At 39.6% G+C, this 19240-nt stretch overlaps 5 protein-coding genes across 7 annotated transcripts; 3 read left to right on the top strand and 2 right to left on the bottom strand.

Annotated features, from left to right (window-relative positions):
* Positions 1-498: 498 nt before the first annotated feature.
* Positions 499-4296, top strand: ttc8 (tetratricopeptide repeat domain 8). Of its 2 annotated transcripts, XM_077731887.1 has the most exons (15): positions 499-689; positions 887-910; positions 1341-1461; positions 1534-1597; positions 1670-1829; positions 1920-2009; positions 2093-2137; positions 2229-2314; positions 2560-2647; positions 2743-2853; positions 2936-3075; positions 3146-3320; positions 3386-3508; positions 3799-3882; positions 3967-4296. In XM_077731887.1, the coding sequence occupies exons 1-15, from the start codon at positions 576-578 to the stop codon at positions 4081-4083; spliced, it is 1542 nt and encodes a 513-aa protein (XP_077588013.1). In that variant the 5' UTR covers positions 499-575; the 3' UTR covers positions 4084-4296. The 2 variants fall into 2 exon arrangements, with proteins under 2 accessions (XP_077588013.1, XP_077588014.1); XM_077731888.1 differs by lacking the exon at positions 887-910.
* LOC144206751 (uncharacterized) lies at positions 4215-6389 on the bottom strand. 2 transcript variants are annotated; one of them, XM_077731889.1, is made up of 6 exons: positions 6245-6389; positions 6031-6147; positions 5335-5586; positions 5070-5227; positions 4838-4974; positions 4215-4473 (listed from the first exon to the last, which is right to left on the bottom strand). In XM_077731889.1, exons 1-6 carry the CDS (start codon positions 6333-6335, stop codon positions 4332-4334), a joined length of 897 nt encoding a protein of 298 aa, XP_077588015.1. In that variant the 5' UTR covers positions 6336-6389; the 3' UTR covers positions 4215-4331. The 2 variants fall into 2 exon arrangements, with proteins under 2 accessions (XP_077588015.1, XP_077588016.1); XM_077731890.1 differs by having other exon boundaries at positions 4325-4473; positions 4838-4940.
* Positions 6390-6841: 452 nt separating this feature from the next.
* On the bottom strand, positions 6842-8782 carry LOC144206563 (C-type lectin domain family 12 member B-like). The gene is made up of 6 exons (XM_077731595.1): positions 8655-8782; positions 8446-8541; positions 8017-8280; positions 7768-7931; positions 7147-7286; positions 6842-7058 (listed from the first exon to the last, which is right to left on the bottom strand). Exons 1-6 carry the CDS (start codon positions 8764-8766, stop codon positions 6896-6898), a joined length of 939 nt encoding a protein of 312 aa, XP_077587721.1. The 5' UTR covers positions 8767-8782; the 3' UTR covers positions 6842-6895.
* A 933-nt stretch (positions 8783-9715) lies between these two features.
* nek9 (NIMA related kinase 9) lies at positions 9716-17261 on the top strand. Its single transcript, XM_077730925.1, has 23 exons — positions 9716-10126; positions 10838-11015; positions 11087-11142; positions 11223-11293; positions 11361-11466; positions 11562-11693; positions 11763-11873; positions 11963-12027; positions 12100-12150; positions 12218-12410; positions 12648-12792; positions 12872-13072; positions 13260-13306; positions 13379-13540; positions 13726-13834; positions 14165-14326; positions 14407-14574; positions 14660-14719; positions 14811-14998; positions 15120-15275; positions 15572-15676; positions 15748-15801; positions 16071-17261. Exons 1-23 carry the CDS (start codon positions 9941-9943, stop codon positions 16251-16253), a joined length of 2889 nt encoding a protein of 962 aa, XP_077587051.1. The 5' UTR covers positions 9716-9940; the 3' UTR covers positions 16254-17261.
* A 392-nt stretch (positions 17262-17653) lies between these two features.
* On the top strand, positions 17654-19023 carry acyp1 (acylphosphatase 1, erythrocyte (common) type). The gene is made up of 3 exons (XM_077730927.1): positions 17654-17817; positions 18001-18082; positions 18293-19023. The coding sequence occupies exons 2-3, from the start codon at positions 18002-18004 to the stop codon at positions 18506-18508; spliced, it is 297 nt and encodes a 98-aa protein (XP_077587053.1). The 5' UTR covers positions 17654-17817; position 18001; the 3' UTR covers positions 18509-19023.
* Positions 19024-19240: the final 217 nt, after the last annotated feature.

Raw genomic sequence — 19240 nt, 5'->3', positions numbered from 1 at the left:
TCTTGTCCAATCATAGTCTGCTAATGATTTCACGGTGGAAAATAAATAAATAAATGAAGACAAGGAATGAGTGAAGTTCCTTTCAGTTTCCGATATTGTATGCCTATACGTATCTCATCTCGTTTTCTGAATAGCTTTATCCTCACTAGGGTTCCGGGGGGTGCTGGAGCCAATCCCACCTGACCCCAGGCCAGATGCGGGGGAGACACCAGGAGTGGGACACCCTGAATTGATTTTTTTTGTCACTTTCTCCATCTAAAAATAAAAAAAACCTGGTAAAACTTTGAAACTGTCATTTCATGTCATTGAGATTGTATAGCTTTAGTTTTGACACCAGGCTTTGTGTGTTTTCTTCCCTTTCGTTAGTTTTTGTTATGTCTTTATAATTTGAATATTTTTATATCTTTCAATAAAAAAAAAATGACGGGAAAAAAACATCGCTCCTCTTGGCGGACTTTACGTCACGAAACCCCGCCCTCGCCTGTCGTCTCTTAGCAACCGAGGTAGCTTCGGATCACCATAATCTTCTCTCTTCAAAACCCAACACTGATTTCCACATTTGAGCGATCGACGCAATGGAGGTGACGATGGATCCGTTGTTTTTGGCCTGGAGTTACTTCAGGAGGCGGAAACTGCAACAATGTTCAGAAATTTGCTCCAAAATTTTATTAGATAGCCCGTTTGATCAGGTAATTTGTTGCTTTTAGCGTGCTAGCACAGCTTGCTAGCTCGCTTCTGCAAATAGGATTCTTCTTATTAGACATCATGTTGTTTGGAATACTGCCCATCACATTGTTTCACCTTATTTGCTCGCCTTTTCTCTTTACTGTTTATTCATGTCTGTTGTCATCAATACTCTTTTCACTTCTTTGGCATGCTCTCTTAGGACTCAGACTTGTCTGTTTCTGAGGTAACAACTGTCTCTATAATCTTTTTTTATATCTCTGCACCATTCATTGTTTGTTGTAGGGTTATCAAAAGTATTGGAAAAGTATTTTTTTTTCACTACAACAGATTACCAGAAATAGCTTACATGGAGTACTGTTGATATTGCTTAACTCTTGAAAGTAATGGTAATGGATGGTATTTTGACATTTTTCTTTTTACCTTATTGGGTTTGAGTGACAGCAAAAGAGTTAATTTCCGAACGAGTAGCATTTATTCACTCATTCATTAATTTGGAGTACCTGGAGAAAACCCACACAAGCCTGGGGAAAACATGCAAACTCCACACTGCAAGGTCCAGATCCCTGGGATCTAACCCTCGGATTGAAAATGTTAGTCTTGTGATAATAGTAGCTAAAAAGTGGTATTCGTGTGTTTTGTATTTGTCATTTTAGGCTGCCTGGAGCTTAAAAACACGGGCACTTACTGAGATGGTCTACCTTGATGAAATTGAAGTTGATCAGGAAGGAATTGCTGAGATGATACTGGATGAAAACGCCATTGCCCAGGTTGCACGTACGTATTGAGTCTTAGTTGACTTAGTGTTAAAACTTTAAAGTGAAATATTCTTTGCTAATTTGACGGAAGGCCCTGGAACATCTTTAAGACTGCCCGGAACTAGTCACGGAGGTGGTCCCACGCAAGCTGTCAGGTAAAAACAATGCAACCTAAATCTAATTTTCAGTTTCATTTGTTTTGATCAAACACTAACCCTAAATTCTAGGCCGATGACACAGTCAGGGCGTCCTATCACAGGATTTGTGAGGCCCAATACGCAGTCAGGACGCCCTGGCACGATGGAGCAGGCAATTAAGACGCCACGCACCGCAAGTACGGCCCGGCCCGTCTCCAGTGCCTCGGGTCGATTCATTCGTCTGGGAACAGTGCGTTAACATGGAGAACTCATGTCATACTGTATGTAATATATGGCAGGTTTACACACTCTAATATTTGCTTTTGACTGCTTCCTCCAGGCTTCCATGTTAACTAGTCCAGATGGACCATTTATAAACCTTTCAAGGCTAAATATGTCAAAGTATTCCCAAAAGCCTAATTTATCTCGGGTAAGGCATATACTTAATATGTTTGCCTAAAACCTGTTTTGAGCTGGTACCATTGTTTGAGTAACCTTTATTTCTGATCTCAGACACTCTTTGAGTACATATTCCACCATGAAAATGATGTAAGAAATGTAAGTAAGCAATTTTACCCTCCATTGAACCAGTCAATAATTCAATTAGTTCTATTGCAAATGCCATGTTTATTTTTTTTTTCACTTATAGGCGCTAGATTTAGCTGCTCAAGCAACTGAACAGGCTCATTTCAAAGACTGGTGGTGGAAAGTCCAGCTCGGGAAATGCTACTACAGGCAATTCATCCAAAAACATGTCACTCACACAATGCATTTGTCTAATTTGCATCAGAACATAATGTAAACATATTCAATCCATCTCAGATTTGGAAGTAATTATTTTCCTCAGAAATCATTTATTTCCAAATGATGCCTCTTAGTACTCTCATTTAAATGTGCACATTTTTTTAATACCACTACTTTTAAAGTACATTTTGATGTACCACCTACTACAATACTTAACATGTGTCTGATCCCTGCAGACTTGGTTTGTACCGAGAGGCTGAAAAACAGTTTCGATCAGCTCTCACCCACCAAGAAATGGTGGACACGTACCTTTATCTTGCTAAGGTAATGATGTAATGTTTACACAAATACTGTATACTATTAGGAAACTCTAGAGTATTTAAGCCACCGCAGTAATTAACATTCTTCTTCTCTATCAGTTATATCAACGTCTGGATCAACCAATCACAGCCCTCAACCTCTTCAAACAAGGCTTGGACCACTTTCCTGGCGAGGTCACTCTCCTGACAGGAATCGCCCGCATATACGAGGTAGGCTTTTTCGCCGTTACCCTGAGGTTCGCTCATCTTCTTGGTCTGTAATATTCTCCATTCCGGGACCGCCTTGTCACAGGAGATGAACAACATGGTGTCAGCCACAGAGTACTACAAAGACGTCCTGAAGCAGGACAACACACACGTGGAGGCTATCGCTTGCATAGGCAGCAATCACTTCTACTCAGATCAACCTGAGATTGCGCTGCGCTTCTACAGGTCGGTCCAAACCTCTCACGACCAAGTCATATAATGAATGATAGGGACGACTTACTTTTTGGTTTACTAGGCGGCTACTCCAGATGGGGGTGTATAATTGCCAACTGTACAACAACTTGGGCCTGTGCTGCTTCTACGCGCAGCAGTATGACATGACGCTGTCATCTTTCGAACGAGCCCTCACGCTGGTGGCCAACGACGAAGAGCAAGCCGATGTGTGGTACAACATCGGCCAGGTTGCCGTGGTGAGTTCACCGAATCCAAACCTGGTATGTGTTGAAGATGTAAACGCAAAGTTCTTTATTTGCAGGGCATGTGCGACATGACTTTGGCTTACCAGTGTTTTAAACTGACTTTGACTTATAATAATGACCATGCCGAGGCCTACAACAACCTTGCAGTGCTGGAGCTTCGCAAAGGCCGTGTTGAACAGGTAAACACTTTCATTTAATCGTTTGATGGCTCAAGGTAAGCCCAGTTGTGTTTATTATCAGCTAAATGTGTCCAGATTTTATAATTTTAGCAAAGGATTTCAGTGCGTTTTTTATATCAACATTAAAAAATACATATATTATGGTCCTCCAGCTGTTTAGCTTAACATACACAATAAATTCACTTTGTATGTATGTAAAATGAAGGTGGAGGTGTCTGAAGTAAAAAAGTGTTTTCATTCCAGCTAAGAAATTCAAACTGTGACTGATTGTTTTGTCCTTTTCTATCCAGTCAAAAGCTTTCCTGCAAACAGCTGCCACCCTGTCCCCCCACATGTATGAGCCTCACTACAATCTGTCCATCCTTTGTGAAAAGGTCATTTTAATCCACCAAACATCTTACTGAAATTATACAATAAATAAGTTAGGTCATTTACTTATATTTTCTTTTTGTGTCCAGATTGGAGACCTCCAGAGCAGCTATATTGCAGCCCAAAAGTCCGAAGACGCATTCCCCGAACACGTGGACACTCAACAGATCCTAGTGCAACTTCGGCAGCATTTTGCAGCGTTATGAACTCTTGGAAATTAACTCACATAGATGACATCTATTTGTATCTGGTCCAAATTCGTCTCTTGGGTTTAACCTGTCATTGATGTGATTCACTGGTAAGATGTGTAGTGTAAAGTAGCCTGTAAAGCAATATGTATGTAGTAAAGAAAATATTTTATTTATTCTTTATACAGAAAACGTCTTTTGTAGTTTCTTAATAAATCTCATTGTAAAGATTGTTGAGTTTTTGTGTTCAGATATGACAAAATACTCTACGCGACAGACATTTCACAAATCCATTTGAGACGGTAAGAGCATGGAGCATCATTCCAGCCCTTAAAAGGGTTGGTTCTTGGGTAAGTGGCTGCACAGTCCTCACCACCCACATCATTGGGCTCCCCATCATTCCAGAAGCTGAAACAAATGGTATATCACATTCATTCATTTATTTTATGTACCTCACAAGCATTGTGGAGGGGTGCTGGAGCCTATCCCAGCCAACTATGGGCACCAGGTGGGGGACACCCCAACTTGGTGGCCAGCCAATTGCAGCGCACAAGGAGACGGACAACCACTCACACTCACATTCATACCTAAGGGCTATTTAGAGTTCTCCCTGCATGTTTTTGGGGTGTGGGAGAACACCAGAGTACCCAGGAAAACCCACATAAGCCTGAGAAAAACATGAAACCCCATAGAGGAATGTTCGGACCTGAGATCGAACCCTTGATCTCAGAGGTGTGAAGCCGACAGCCATATTGTTGGGCATTAAAGTTACCCTTGATTCAGTTTTGATCCGTCCAGCCACTTCCAAACTCCTTCGCTGTCCACATCTCGCAATCCAATCCAGAAGCCATTCTGTGCTGAGGTTCTGGATGGGTCTTGATGAAGATTTATGAGTTGATTTAATTTCAGCTGACAGGCCATGACATTTCAAAAAAAAATACACGTGACATTTCAGTTAGACCCAGAAAGAACAAATATCGACTTGATGCATGGATTTGCCTCACCTGCTTCTCTAAGCTATCTACCACAGCCAAATCGCTGTCATGTTTTTTGCAAAATTCCCTGGCTTCCTGCCACTGTCTACGAGTTTCAGACAAGCTTAGGAAGAAACACGCTGAATCAATTAAAATCCATCGAGGTAAACAGTGTCTGCAGCCCTCCCCTGCAGAAAGATAGTTACATTTATATTGTGGTGTAAAAAAGGATGTGCAAAGTAGTGTTGTCCATGATCAATGTAAAAAAAAAGACAAAATCTTATCATATACTTACTTAGGGCGGGCACGTGAGATTTTAAGATGGTAATATCCCTGTGGAGGTTGTTTGCCATGTATTTGTAGTCTACATTTCTTTTAACCTGGTGTTCAATATGCCACCTGATCACTTGCTGTTTTATATTCTCTTGTCTCAAACGCATTTGGGCCTCCGCTTGGTTTGTTGCGGCCGCATCGTAAGCAGCATTCAGTGCAGCCACTTCACGGCTGATGCTCATCACTGCCCGAGACTCGTCTGTCAGGTTGTTATCTGTTGTCGTCAAACGGTTGCGGTCAAAAGAGGAAAATTTATTGATCGTTTCACATAAAACGGGTGGTGAACACGCAGCTCTCAAGCCGCATCTGGCTCCCGACCATGAAAGGCTCTTTGCTTCTTATCATATTTTGTATTTACTGTAGCTCTTTGTCTCATTTCTATTCTATTTATATATATATATATCTATGTTAGTATTCATGAATAGTGGGAAAAATGGCATTGATATGGGAAAAAAATACATATTTCCTGCAAACTCACAAAAATGAAGTGATAATTTTGTTCTGGTTATTTAAGGAATTCAACTTTTCCCTGAGGGTTTCAGGATACTGATCACGAAATTTTGATTAGATTAACTTTAATTGCTCTGTTTTTACTTAACTCTCTCTTTATTGTTAACTTCCAATTTGTTTGGAAAACAATGGATGCACGGGGACTCACAATAGACTCCTAAGCCAATATCCACTGCTAGCAGGAGAGCAGCAAGTCCAGCCAGAGTGATTTCAAGCACCCTTTGAGAGGTCCAAATATAGGTGGGCCTTACCATTGAAAAGGTGACTCCACAGAGTAGCAAAGAAAGTAAAATCATTTTTAAGTACCGAGTCAATGTTGATAAAATGGCAGAGAAGTCTTGGATCTTTCGGCAGAAGCCTACCTTGTGGTTTGTCATGGTTCAAGTAGTCTGGCGGTTCATCTACGCTGGAGTCTTCCTGAAGAATAAGTTTATTATAAGCGCTCTCTTCCATTTTGAGTGTTATGAGAGGCAGCTGAAGAGAGTATTTGAGAGGACATTGCCCCACGTCCGCAACATTACAAACAAAAAAAGGTTCATTTGTTAAACATTGACATGGCACGCAGAAAGACAAACTTCAAACTTAATCAAAATCCCAACAAGTTGATGATCAGTAGTCAGATGTAATCATGAAAGCTTGCATTATGTTTGCCTCCCAGTCAAGCGGTTCCAAATTAAAATGTTGTGTAGTTCAATGTAAATCTGGTCTGTATTTTGACAGTAATTGACATGGACTCTAATTTGAATTTGAATAATTCTTGGGATTGGTCATCATCAAATTTAAGGTCTACTCCGACCCATGCTCAAAGGTCATTGGGATAATTTGTATGATTATAAATTGTCTAAACTGAATAGTATTAAATATGAGCATTATGTCACATTGTTGTCTCGGTCCTTATAAGCTACCCTAGCCCTTCTAACCATAGTTGTTCCGTAAACAAACTGTAAAGAAAATGGACGTATGGATGGATAGATATCCAAGTTTTTATTCACTCATTTTTCATGGAACAATTTTTATACATTTAGTGGCTTTGCGACCATCTCACATACCCAATTATACAGGCATTCTTGGCAGTTTCCACTGAACCATGTTTTTCTCATGTCAATGAAGTTAGAAAAAGCCGCACAGTCCCCACTCTGTGGTCCATTAATGCTGGGTTGTTGGTCCCTCCAGTACCTTGAGTAAATCATCAAAGTATTCATGGGAAAATTAATTATTGTATTGAATATAAGAATTACTATGTGTAAGTCATTGAGGTTCCCACCCTGAGTCAACCATAGTAGAGTTGTTTATCCACATCCACGTTCCCTGCGACTGATTTTTTTGTAGACCCATCCAGTATGCATTTATTCTCAACATACTGAAATCGGAGCGTGTTTGTGAAATGTATTCACTTATAAGTATCTGGGGGAAAAAAAGAAAATTTGAGTTACAACTGAACCGTGACTTTGCAGGGTGTTTATAATTTTAATTGGATTGAAACATGAAATTTCTGATTTACACCCTTAACCACTGATTAAAGGAAATAATGGAGTAATTTTATACTTAACGGAACGTTCGTGCAGGACTAAATACAGAAATTAGCATAAATATCTGTGGTAAAGGGCGTAATTCAGAAATTTCTTGATAATATGGATTCTGTGGAGAATTATATTATTTCATAAAGATTGCTTCAGTAAATTCGGTTCAAGCACTTTTGATCTATTTAGTATCGTATATATTTAACACAATCAGTTCCATTTCCCCTAAAGCAGGGGTGCTCAAACTTTTTTCGTCAGAAATCGACTTTTCAAGGAGTCGAGTTTGCGGAATCTGCCCTTATCGTGGCAGGTCATAATATAAAATTCAATCATACTATTACAGGTGCTATATATTTTCTTTTGACCTGTTCCTGCAAGTTGTCGATGACTAATAAATCTCCACCTCCACCAATGCAATCTGCTCTGCTGTCTGGCCAGTTCTTGTATGTGTCAGTTTCAGGTAGAGAAAAATAATAGCAAGTTGAATTGAGAAGGATCCATCCTGATGGACATCTGCCACAGTTTTGTTCTGTTGCAACAAAAATACAGAATCCATCTTGGGGATTAATTCGTAACTTGATTCACAGTTTGGCTGAATGATGATGTCAGGTTACCAATATCATTTTTTTCAGTAATTAATGCATCCTTTTCTTTATGAAGTTCATCAACTTGTCTCCAAAGGGTGTCACTGATTTTCGTTTCTTGATTCAGTTGCAGTCTGAGTTGAATGTTGACTTCCTTTTCCTTAGCAAATGATGCCTCTGCATCCTGTTCCGCTTTGAGGGACTTACTGTGGTTGCGTAGATAACTACGCTCAATTAAGAGGGTTGAAGCAACCGAATCCGGGGTCAGAAGGTAATCCTCATTAGCGCCGGCACCTGTAGCTCCAAAAATATATATTTAATAGTAGTTTAATGTTTGATACTGTTGTTTTTAAAATAATGAACATTTTATAACTTGTGACCCTGCCATTCAATTAGTCCAAGTTTACAGTGCAGTGAGAGTGTGTTTATAGGTTATATCATTCTTATATCATTACTCACACAAAATGATGAGAACAATAGCAGTTATTAGTAGTACAGCATTGAGCAGGCCTAAAAGTAGAAGGGTCACCCGATGGTGTGGAACCAAAGCTCCCGCTGTAAAAAATATATTTTGGGATTAAAGATAGCGAAGAATACTCTGACATCAACTTGTTCGCATACTTTGTGTCCAAATATAAAACAAATAAACATTTTAACGTCAGCTTTACCTCGTTGAATTTTCAGAGAGCGTGAATGCCGATCTGTGTGAAAGTTCTCGGAAATATTTGGCTTTACTGGAGCTCCCACTCTTGGCTTTGGTTGCGACTGAGTGCCCTCCATTGTACTTTGGTGCAAGTGGTCCATATTGATTTGGTCAACTAGTGATAAGGTTTGTACTTGTATGTGTGTGTGGGTGTGTGTGTGTGTGTTGTCATGAGTTGAATTAAAGTAACAGTAAGGAACCGATTGATTGATGCCATGAAAAGAAACTTTTACAGTCAATACTAATCCAAGCAGTGAAGAAGTTTTCTTTGTTATACAACTCTGCACAGTTCTGATGTACTTTAATCGCTTGATTCCCCCCATTGGGTAATCACAAACGCCTTCAAGTATTTATTATTATCAAGCTGCATGTTGTATGTGACAAAATGTGTCCTACCCAGTCCAAGCACTGCGTAGGGAAGAAAACTTTTTTTTTTTTTTTTTTTTTACATCAAATTACCTAATTGAACCCCATTGACGGCTATAAACGTCCAATCCATTTCAATTGGGAGCCGGCAGCGAATGAACGAATGTTTGCATGGATGGACGTCTACAAAATCCCCCCTAGAATAATCCCCCTTCAGAATCTGTACTATTTTGCAACTTCGATTATAGTGAAGTTCTATAGTACTTGAATCAGTACCTTTAACCGAGTATTTTAATACTTATTGTACTTTTGTCACCTCTGATAAGGGATGCCCTAAAATCTAATTTCCAGTTTTGCAAGCAAACTTGAGTAATGGCACTTTGTCGAGTTTGAGGCATGCGTCAAATGACTTTAAACAAGTGTGAACTTGTGACACATTCTTAAGATTGATGTGCTGTGTAAACATATTATATGATTTTAATATGGTGGCGCAACTTCGCTGTCGGCCAAGAGTTAAAGGAAATAGAGCTACCTCTTTGACAAGTACGTTTACCAAGCTTTCGTAGTAAAACACACCAAGGGAAAGTTGAAGTGGAAGCGTTTATTGTGAAGGTTTAAAAAGTTTGCGCAACTGGTTTCACTACAGTTTCTTGACGCTGTTACAACTTCCACGCATTTTCCCCCTTGTCGGTTCTTTTCCCCTCAGTATTAAGACTTAAAACTTAACTCGATTTCAAATCGGGCTCGCTAGAGTTTTCTTTTACGCGTGACATGTGTGACTTGTGATGCTTTTGAAGTGAGACGTGTTTCCTAAAGAGTTTTCGAGTCAGGCAGGCCTGCTGTGCTGTTCTTTTGCCATCAGTGCAGCTGGTGGCTAACACAGAAATGTCACTGGCCGAGTACGAGAGACATTTCGACTCGCTTAATTCGGATTTGGCCAGCGGATCTGTGTTAAGCGAGCGGTCAACATCGGCCACGTACAATGGCGAAGAGGCCAAGTTGCATTACATTCCCATTCGGATCCTGGGGAGGGGGGCGTTTGGAGAAGCGACGTTGTACAGAAGAACCGAGGTGAGCTCATCCTCTCCTTTCCGCTCCACTTTGCTTACTGCTGAGCAACTGTTGACTGGAGAAAAGACCATCAGTCAACACGTTGCTAAGCAACAATCTCACTTCTTGTAGAATATTTCAGAGTAGACACATTTTAAGAACAGGGTAAAAAAGCATCTGCATCTATAAATGTGACATTTAGATAATGTAATACTACAAAAAAAATATATAGAAACTATTCTATAATGAATTAATCACTTGCCCTTCTTAACCCATTATAAGCTAGTGAACATTTTTACTAAACTATATTAATGCCAGGTATTTAAAAAAAATGTCATTTCATCTTCTGAGCCACGTTATATTCACTAGGGTCGCGGGGGGTGCTGGACCCTATCCCAGCTGAGTTCAGATCAGAGGTGGTGGACACCAATGAGACCACTGAGTCCCCTATATAGTGTTAAGACTAGTCGAAAACTTGCACATCTGTATATACAGAAATATTTGCATTACTGAAACATAAAAAGAACAGATTTATTTTCCTGCTTTTTTTAAACCATCGCTGTACTACAATATTTTTCATCCAGCAGCCTGGCTCTAAAATAAAGATTTTCATTCATTAATATTCTCACTTCACCGCTGTATAAAGTAAACAAAGTACATTAATACTCATGATATCAATTCCTCATGGAACCGTATTACCGATTTGCAGTTAACTCCCTCTCCCTTCCCCAGGACAACTCCCTGGTTGTGTGGAAGGAGGTGGACCTGAATTCTCTTTCTGACCGAGAGCGCAGGGATGTCATGAATGAAATAAGCATTCTGTCTATTCTGGAACACAACAATATCATTGCATACTTCAATCACTTCATGGATAAAAATACCCTTCTCATCGAATTGGAATATTGCAATGGTAAGCAATACTTCGGTTGTTGATTTGATTGATCCTGAGAGTGACTAAAAGTTGAAAAACTGTCGCTTCAGGGGGGAATCTTTATGACAAAATCGTCCAACAGAAGGGGAAACTCATTAACGAGGAGGTCAGCGATACTCAAATGAAGCAATTTTGGGCACTTGGTCCCAAACATACATATTTTAGTCGTTCTTTTTTTCCCTGCAGGTTGTTATTTGGTACCTGTACCAAATTGCCTCAGCTGTGGCCCACATTCATAAGGCCGGCATTTTACACAGGTAAGATCCTCATATGAGGTTGACTCAAAGATGTTTAAGGTCTACCCTCACACTTGTTTCTCCACAGGGATATTAAAACTCTGAACATTTTCTTAACCAAGACCGACCTTATCAAGCTTGGGGATTATGGTCTTGCAAAGAAACTGGGCTCTGAGTTTTCCATGGCAGAAACGGTATGTGTCCATTTGTTTCATTTGTGCCGCCAAAATGAAATTGGGGACACTTTGAATATACTTGTATACAATCCTTTCTTTTTTGTTTTATCCAGTGCGTGGGAACTCCATATTATATGTCACCTGAGCTATGCCAGGGTGCAAAATACAACTTCAAATCTGACATCTGGGCTATGGGTTGTGTGCTTTATGAAGTCTTAACTCTTACAAGAACATTTGATGCAACGGTAGGACTTTGTCACATTTTGTAATAGCTTTATCAATGTGTATTTTCTGACCACTTTGCGTCCTTGCAGAATGCACTGAACTTGTGTGTAAAAATAGTCCAAGGAAACTGGACTATGGATGTGAATCGTGATGTTTATGGAGCTGGATTGATCAAGCTAGTCTATGAGTGTCTTGAGCAAGTGAGTGGTTTGCTTAAATAGGACATAGTGTTAAATTAGCTAGTCAAAAAGCATGCCTTAATATTTTTATTATCCTTTTTTTTTGGCAGGATCCTGCAAAGAGACCAACAGCGGAGCAGATTCTGGAGCAGCCGGTCCTCTCCTGCTCCCGACAGTAAGTGAGAAGGTTCTTTGAATGTAAAAAAGATGTCCATGACAAATTTGTAACACCGTTTATCCCTGGCAGGGAGCTTGAAGACCGTGTGGCTCTTCTGAACTCAGCAATGAAGAGACCAAAGTAAAATTAACATGTTGTTTACTGTTGCCCCAACGAATAGAGTGCATCTAATTGTTTCATCTTATAGGCTTAGCACGGTGACTGATACCCCTGTTGCCGTAGTGACCACACGATCAAGGGATGTGTATTTCTGGGGCGGAGGCAAGTTTACGCCCCAGAAACTGGACACTTTTAAAGGGGGTAGCAGTGCCCAGCATGTGTGTGCCGGAGAGAGTCACTTTGCAGTGGTGACGGTGGAAAAAGAACTCTACACTTGGGCAGTAAGTGAGATCACAATGAAGCCTCATTTATCGGAATGGAAGTTCCTTGAAGAAAACCAGACACTATAGTTTCATTTTCTGAACGTTTGCTGTATCATCCTCAAAGCAATTGATGGAATAACAGTAATAATCGTAATGTTCTCAAAGTGAGAATTGAAACAATGCAGGGAAACGCCGTGAAAAATGCTACAGATGCATCCTTATGTGCGTGTGTGTCGTACTTACTGTTTTCATCAGAATGTTCAAGGTGGCGCTAAGATGGTGGGTCAACTTGGTCATGGAGACCAAGCTTCCTACCGGCAGCCAAAAAGGGTTGAGAACCTTCAAGGAAAGGCTATCCGACAGGTGGGCTGTGGCACTGACTTCACCGTCTGCATTACGGGTGAGCCCACAACCACTCAAAGTAAAGGGAAAAGAGAAATGGACAACCTTTCTTGTATTCAACTGGGTTTCTGCTGCAGATGAGGACCAAATGTACACGTTTGGATCAGACTATTATGGCTGCATTGGCGTAGAGGGAGCCATGGGAATGCAGATCCTGGAGCCAGTGCTTTTGGAGTTTTTCGAGGAGAGGCCGGTCCGTCAGGTTTCTTGTGGAGACAATCATGTGGTGGTGCTCACCCACAGTGGAGATATCTTTTCGTGGGGCTGTGGAGAATATGGTATGAAGCTAATGGATGTCTGTACTAGGCCACTTTACAGGGAGTCCTCGAGTTATGACCAAGTTCCATTTCTACATTCCCTGTGATTGTTTTGTAATGCTCAATCCAGCCAGTAGATGGGGAGATTATTTTAAACCAAAAAAAAGACGACATCCACTTCATCTTCTATAATATCTTCCACTTTTAGGGCGTTTGGGCTTGGAATGTGAAGATGATTTTTCTTCGCCAATGCAAGTAAGACATACCCTTGGCTGAAGCTACTTTTGTGCCATAGTTGTACATTTGGTTTTTTTTTTTCATTCCTAGGTGGAGCTCCCAAAAAGTGCCATAATCTCATCTGTATCATGTAGCAGTGATGGAACCTTCTTCTTGACAGACACTGGCAAAGTACTAGCATGTGGGAACAATGAATTCAACAAACTAGGTCTGAATCAGGAATTTTCTGGACTCAAGAACCACCCCGCAGAGGTACTAGTTTACCAAACAGACAAGTAGTCTATAATTATAAAATACTATAAGTAGCTCAGAAGATGAATTTCACCACTTTGCACTAACAAATAAGGTTCTACATAACCTGTTATGATTGAATAATCAATTTGCATGAGTCCAAATGACAGGCCATTTTAAATGCATTTTTTTTACTGTCACTTCAGGGTTGCCAGAGTATCCTATACACCACCACAATGACTTTGGCAAAGCAGCTGTCACGCTTTAAGATCCAGACTATAGCTCCTGGGAGGCACCATACAGCTGCCATTGACGGTACTGTAATTTTAAAAGAACATTAATTTCCTGGGTGGGTTATCTGAGCCTATAGTCACGTCATTAATTGAATTTCTTCTATTTTTTTTACATATTTATTTTATTTCAGGCATTTTTTATTGTTGACTTTATATGTTTGGAATTTTTGGTCTGCATTTTTTCAATAGTGACTGTGTGACATGGTGTTTAATACTTACACAATATGAGCACAAACATTTAACTATTCTCTAGTAACTCAACTCAATGTTTTCATTGCAAGCTCTTTCTTAGAATCTGATCGCCCAGCCTTAAATTATTCCTCCATTGTTAAATCTATTATTAATCCAACAGCGCGAGGCCGCCTCCTCACTTTCGGATGCAACAAGTATGGACAATTAGGTGTCAAAGACTTTAAGAAACACCAAGGCGTGCAAGTACTGGTTGGACCATTTGGGGGCAAGATAATCACCAAAGTGTCCTGCGGTGACGGCTTCACCATTGCAGCCACGGAGGGTAAGACCACGCAGGTAAACATTGCATTTAAATGTTACTGGCATGAAGTGTACGAATAATCTCCCTTTTTTTTCTTGCAGACAACCAGATTTTTGCTTGGGGAAATGCAGGGAATGGGCGACTTGGAATGCCTGCCGATAAGGGCTTTGGTTCTGAGGTTTGTCCTGCCATGCCAAGGCCCATTTTCGGATCACTCCATCATGTGCCAGACCTTTCTTGTCGTGGTTGGCACACTATTATAATCATGGGTCAGTCATTTCAATTATTCACCTCAAAGATGTAGTCATGATTTAATGGTAGGACCATGTCTGACTGGCTCTTGTCTGTTTGCAGAAAAAGTGCTCAACTCCAAGACTATTCGCTCTAACAGCAGTGGATTGTCCATTGGAATTGGTATTTTTTTCTCTTGTTTTTTGCCTTCAGTTTTCTCAATAACTTTTTCATGTATGTAATGTTTGTTGGTTTTCTGCTGTGTCTGTTGTAGGGATTAGCCAGGATGGTTCCATTGCCACAGTTGATCTGGAAATGGAGCCAGATCCAGAGACGGAATCTCAAGACGGGGGCCTTGGAGGTACAGCTGAAGTGGATCTTGATGCTTGCAACTTGGAGACGCCGATGATGTCCATGACCAGCCAGACAGGGAACAGCTCATGTCCATTCTGGCTTCGAAAGGTTCGTTTATCATTGAAAAGGAGCTTCAAATTTTCAGTGGATTTCTGACAAACGCGCAGATTGTACGCATTTTCACAGACAATGAACTTGCAAACATCTTTTGCTAATTCTGCCCATACAGGAGCTCGAAGATGCTGAGTTTATCCCAATTCCGCGGGACGCAGATCTTCCTCCTGACCAGCTCCCATCGCTTTCTGAAAGCACCACTCTACCATTTAATGAGTTGAAGGAGCTAAAGGCTGTTGCAGCAGCTGTCAGCTGTGTGCATGATCTATCGGTAATTTTATCTACTACGTGTTCTGCACTTTTTTTAACCATCAATTTTTGTTTTCTGTACTCGAGGACCAAGCATTTTTTAAAATACCCCAATTATACTGCAATATTAATGATGGTCAATCGCAGCTTTATACTTTTTCTATTTTAGACGCTTATTCCAAAATGAAGAATTGATTGAAGGATTATGTCAGTTATGTTTTTTTGAGTTAAACAAAATTAGGTTTGTTTGTAAGCTTTCTTTGTGCATTTTGAAGTATTGGGATGTAGAGATGAACGCTATTGGTTGTCTTCACTCAGAATACGCGAATGTGTGACGACAAACTGAATGACCCCACGGATGATGCCGTCTTTAGCCCAGTGGGCTTAAGTGCGTGCTGCAGAGCGAGTAGCGACGTGGCAGAGGTAATGTAGCAGCTTGTTTTTACATGTCGAATAACAAGGACACCCTTGTGATCACCTTATTCCTTTCACAGTTGCGAGAAATTGTCACTCAGCAAGAGATGAGGATCCAGATATTGGAGAAGCAGGTAAGATAAAAGTTTTTATGTTGTTGCTGAATATTGGCAGGAATTGAAAAATGTGACTGTACACTGCGCATCCAGAAAATCACAAACTTCCTGATTGTATGACATTTCCAAAGAGGATGCTGGTCATGCAAAAACAGGTCTTTTCACCTTATGGAAATTGTTAACAGACCCTTGCAACATGGATCTGTGCCTTATCGTACTAATCCACGAGGAGATGATTGTGAATGAATGGATTTATCATGCTAAAAAAATGACTGTTTTGATTGTAGGTCAGTGACCAGCGAAAAGAAAATGAAAGACTGTTGGCAGCATTCAACCGGTTGTCACTACTGGAAGCCAGATGTGACAATAATGGCAACCACTGCGACGGTCACGTGCCTAATAATGAGGCAGAGGGACGAGCATCTGGATTCACATCACATGGGGGTCAACCTGCTGGTTCCAGCTTGTGAAACCCAGTCTAGAGATGCCGCTCTTGATCGGTGACATGACTAACCTCTGCATTTTAGGAATACATGGGAGATGTGAGAATATGAAGCCCCCTTACAGGTGTGACGCTCGCCTCACACACTTAAACGTGTCATCTATGTCATTATGTACATTATTTAACAGAGCACTAAGTTGCATTCTTATTTTGGTGCTGATACATAATTGTTCTCATGCAAAGTTATGCACAGGCTTACGAAAGACTGAATTGTTTGCTGGGTTCAACATAAGGCGTCTGACAATCTTAGTGTTATTCCATCCACAATGTGAATATGAAGTCCTTTGTTTTATGGTGATCTTTGTTTACTTGTTATGTCACCCTTTGCTTTTGTACTTGCATGTTTTCTTTTGTTCATCCGGCCTATTCTTTTAAAATTATAGCGAAAATGTGTGGCCTTTTGAATGGACTGTTTGTTTGTGATTAAATAACCTAGATAAGCCCCATCAACTGATTTCCACAAATTTGTGTAATGGGGGTGCTTGAGCTGAGCGGAAAAAATTACATCTTGGTTAAAAACCTAAACAGGACTTGTCAGAGAACATTTGTGAGTGCTTTTGTTTGTGTTTTAATATTGAACATGTCGTACAAAGTTAATGTAGTTTCAGACCTTCTGAATGAAAGCTGAAAGTCATCACTTTCAGTATCACCAATGTTGTGTCACTGTCATCTGTTAATATGGGGAGTCATGGTATTTACCCCGAAAGGTTTTACCAGAATATTTTAAGAGGTAAAAGCTATATCCTGAGAAATCTGGGGTGTTTGTAACTTGATACTTCACGTGAAAACATGTTTGAAAAAAAATGTGCATGTATTTTCCTTTTGTTTTTACACATTCTTAGATAAAACTACTGACGAGGTAACGGTAGATTGTTTATTTTATTGCCCTTCATTTGTGGCAGTACAAGTCTGCCATTGTTATGAAACCAACACTTGAACTGTTTTGTTAAAATAGGAATATTGTTTGCAATCTCAATTGTTCATTTTTGCTTTGTTGAAGCAACTTTGAGTTTTGTTTGACAGTCCATTTGACAAATTGTCTTTTTTTCAACCCATGGTCAAAAAACTGTCTGGCGTGAGATGTATTCTCTCCACATGATGACTCGTCTTAAGGTTTTGAAAACAAAACTTATGTAAATATGTTATTGTGCTTTATGGAATATATATATATATATATATATTTTTTAACAGTTAACATCTTGAAAATGTAATCTGAAGTTGAGTGTTGTTCAAGCAAAACCTATAATAGCAGATATATCTTAGGGCGTATGTATAATATATAAAAATAAAACATTTAAAAAAAATTGTTTCACATGTATTTTCTAGAATGTTTAATGTCTTTTTTAACAATTGCATATAGGCCGACGTGACCATTCTCTTGTTTGTTGTGAAGAGAACATTTGTCGCGTTTTAAAGACGTCATTAATCGTCACGTCTGGAAGTACACAGTTAACTGTAGACTACATACATATTCGACTCTAAACGTCTAGTTGATTCGAATCAAATTTAGATAAACATTTCAACATTCTTAGGTAAAATATATTTATAGCGTTCTCATTTGCTTCTTTATTCGTCTTAATTAAATGTAGATTTTAGAAAGGAACGCATGCTAGCATGTCGCTGCAGTGTAACCCATGTTATTTCTTTTTATTTTCAAAATTGTCAATATGCTAATGATTGAATGAATTGCAGCATATTTGTTTTTATATTTGCAGCATGTCAGGAGGAGAATTGGTTTCAGTTGATTATGAAGTATTTGGAAAAGTGCAAGGGGTCTTTTTTCGAAAGTATACACAGGTACGTTTTATGTTCTGCTGTGGTTGCACCTAATTTTTAATGAGGCTTTATACTGTGTTGACATTTCACTCATACTCATCATAAAATATTAATTAAAAAAGTTCGACAAAGCTTCAAATGTTCTGATGTAGGTGTATGTAGAAAGATGAAGGGTAAGTCACTTTTCATGCTTCTTGGGTGTCCAATGTGTGTTTCTGTTGGACTTTGCAGGCCCAAGGCAAGAAGCTTGGCCTTGTAGGTTGGGTCCAAAACACAAGTACAGGAACTGTGCAGGGGCAACTCCAGGGCCCACGCAAAAAGGTGACCGAAATGCAACAATGGCTCAAATCCACTGGAAGTCCCAAATCACAGATTACTAAAGCGGAGTTCAAGAATGAGAAAATGGTTGTCAACCTAGAACATTCATCTTTTGACATTGTGAAATAACATGCATGGTGTTAGTTCAAGAGCACTTAGGTATTTATTCTGTGTGATTTTTATTATATTTACTGTGTATAGGCAATTGTACATATGAGAGATGAGTTGAATTTATGCACTGTATATTCCATGCTACAAGGTAGAATTAAAATTCTTTAAATTTCTCAAAAGATGGCAGTATATTTAGATCAATATTGGTTAATAATTTTATGAAATCCTCTCCATCATAGCTCCATCTAGTTGATGTATAACACAACTCCTAACCAATAATACTATCATATTAGATTACATTAAATTACTTTATTGCTACTACTACACCTCCATCTAGTGGAGCACAATCCCCCTCTACTACTACTGCATTTTCTAATTTTGTGCACCTTATAATTATGAAAGAAATTTTAAGATGGGCCATTTGATGAAGGTGCCCCTTATACTCTGGTGCGTCCCATAGTGTGGAAAATACTGCACATTTTATGTTGTTTCTGCATGGAATAAATAAAATGTCCTCCCCAAAAATTTGGAAATTCTATTCATTTGTATATTTGTTTACGGCGTTTGATGTCCAATCCGTTTGGAAAGATGGGCGTGGCAGTGATCGAAAGATGCTGCCAGCCTCCTCTTTCACCATATCTCCACTGTATGATGGGTAATATTATCTCATCCGATTTTTTTTTGTACGTAAACTCGCCACTTTGAACTACAAGTCACAGAATCCTTTGCTCGAATAAATCTGACGTCTGA

The sequence above is a fragment of the Stigmatopora nigra genome, chromosome 13 (assembly GCF_051989575.1).
Source record: "Stigmatopora nigra isolate UIUO_SnigA chromosome 13, RoL_Snig_1.1, whole genome shotgun sequence".
Lineage (NCBI taxonomy): Eukaryota > Metazoa > Chordata > Actinopteri > Syngnathiformes > Syngnathidae > Stigmatopora > Stigmatopora nigra.
The sequence above is the reverse complement of the archived record's forward strand: the minus strand, read 5'-3'. Positions and strand labels throughout refer to the sequence as shown.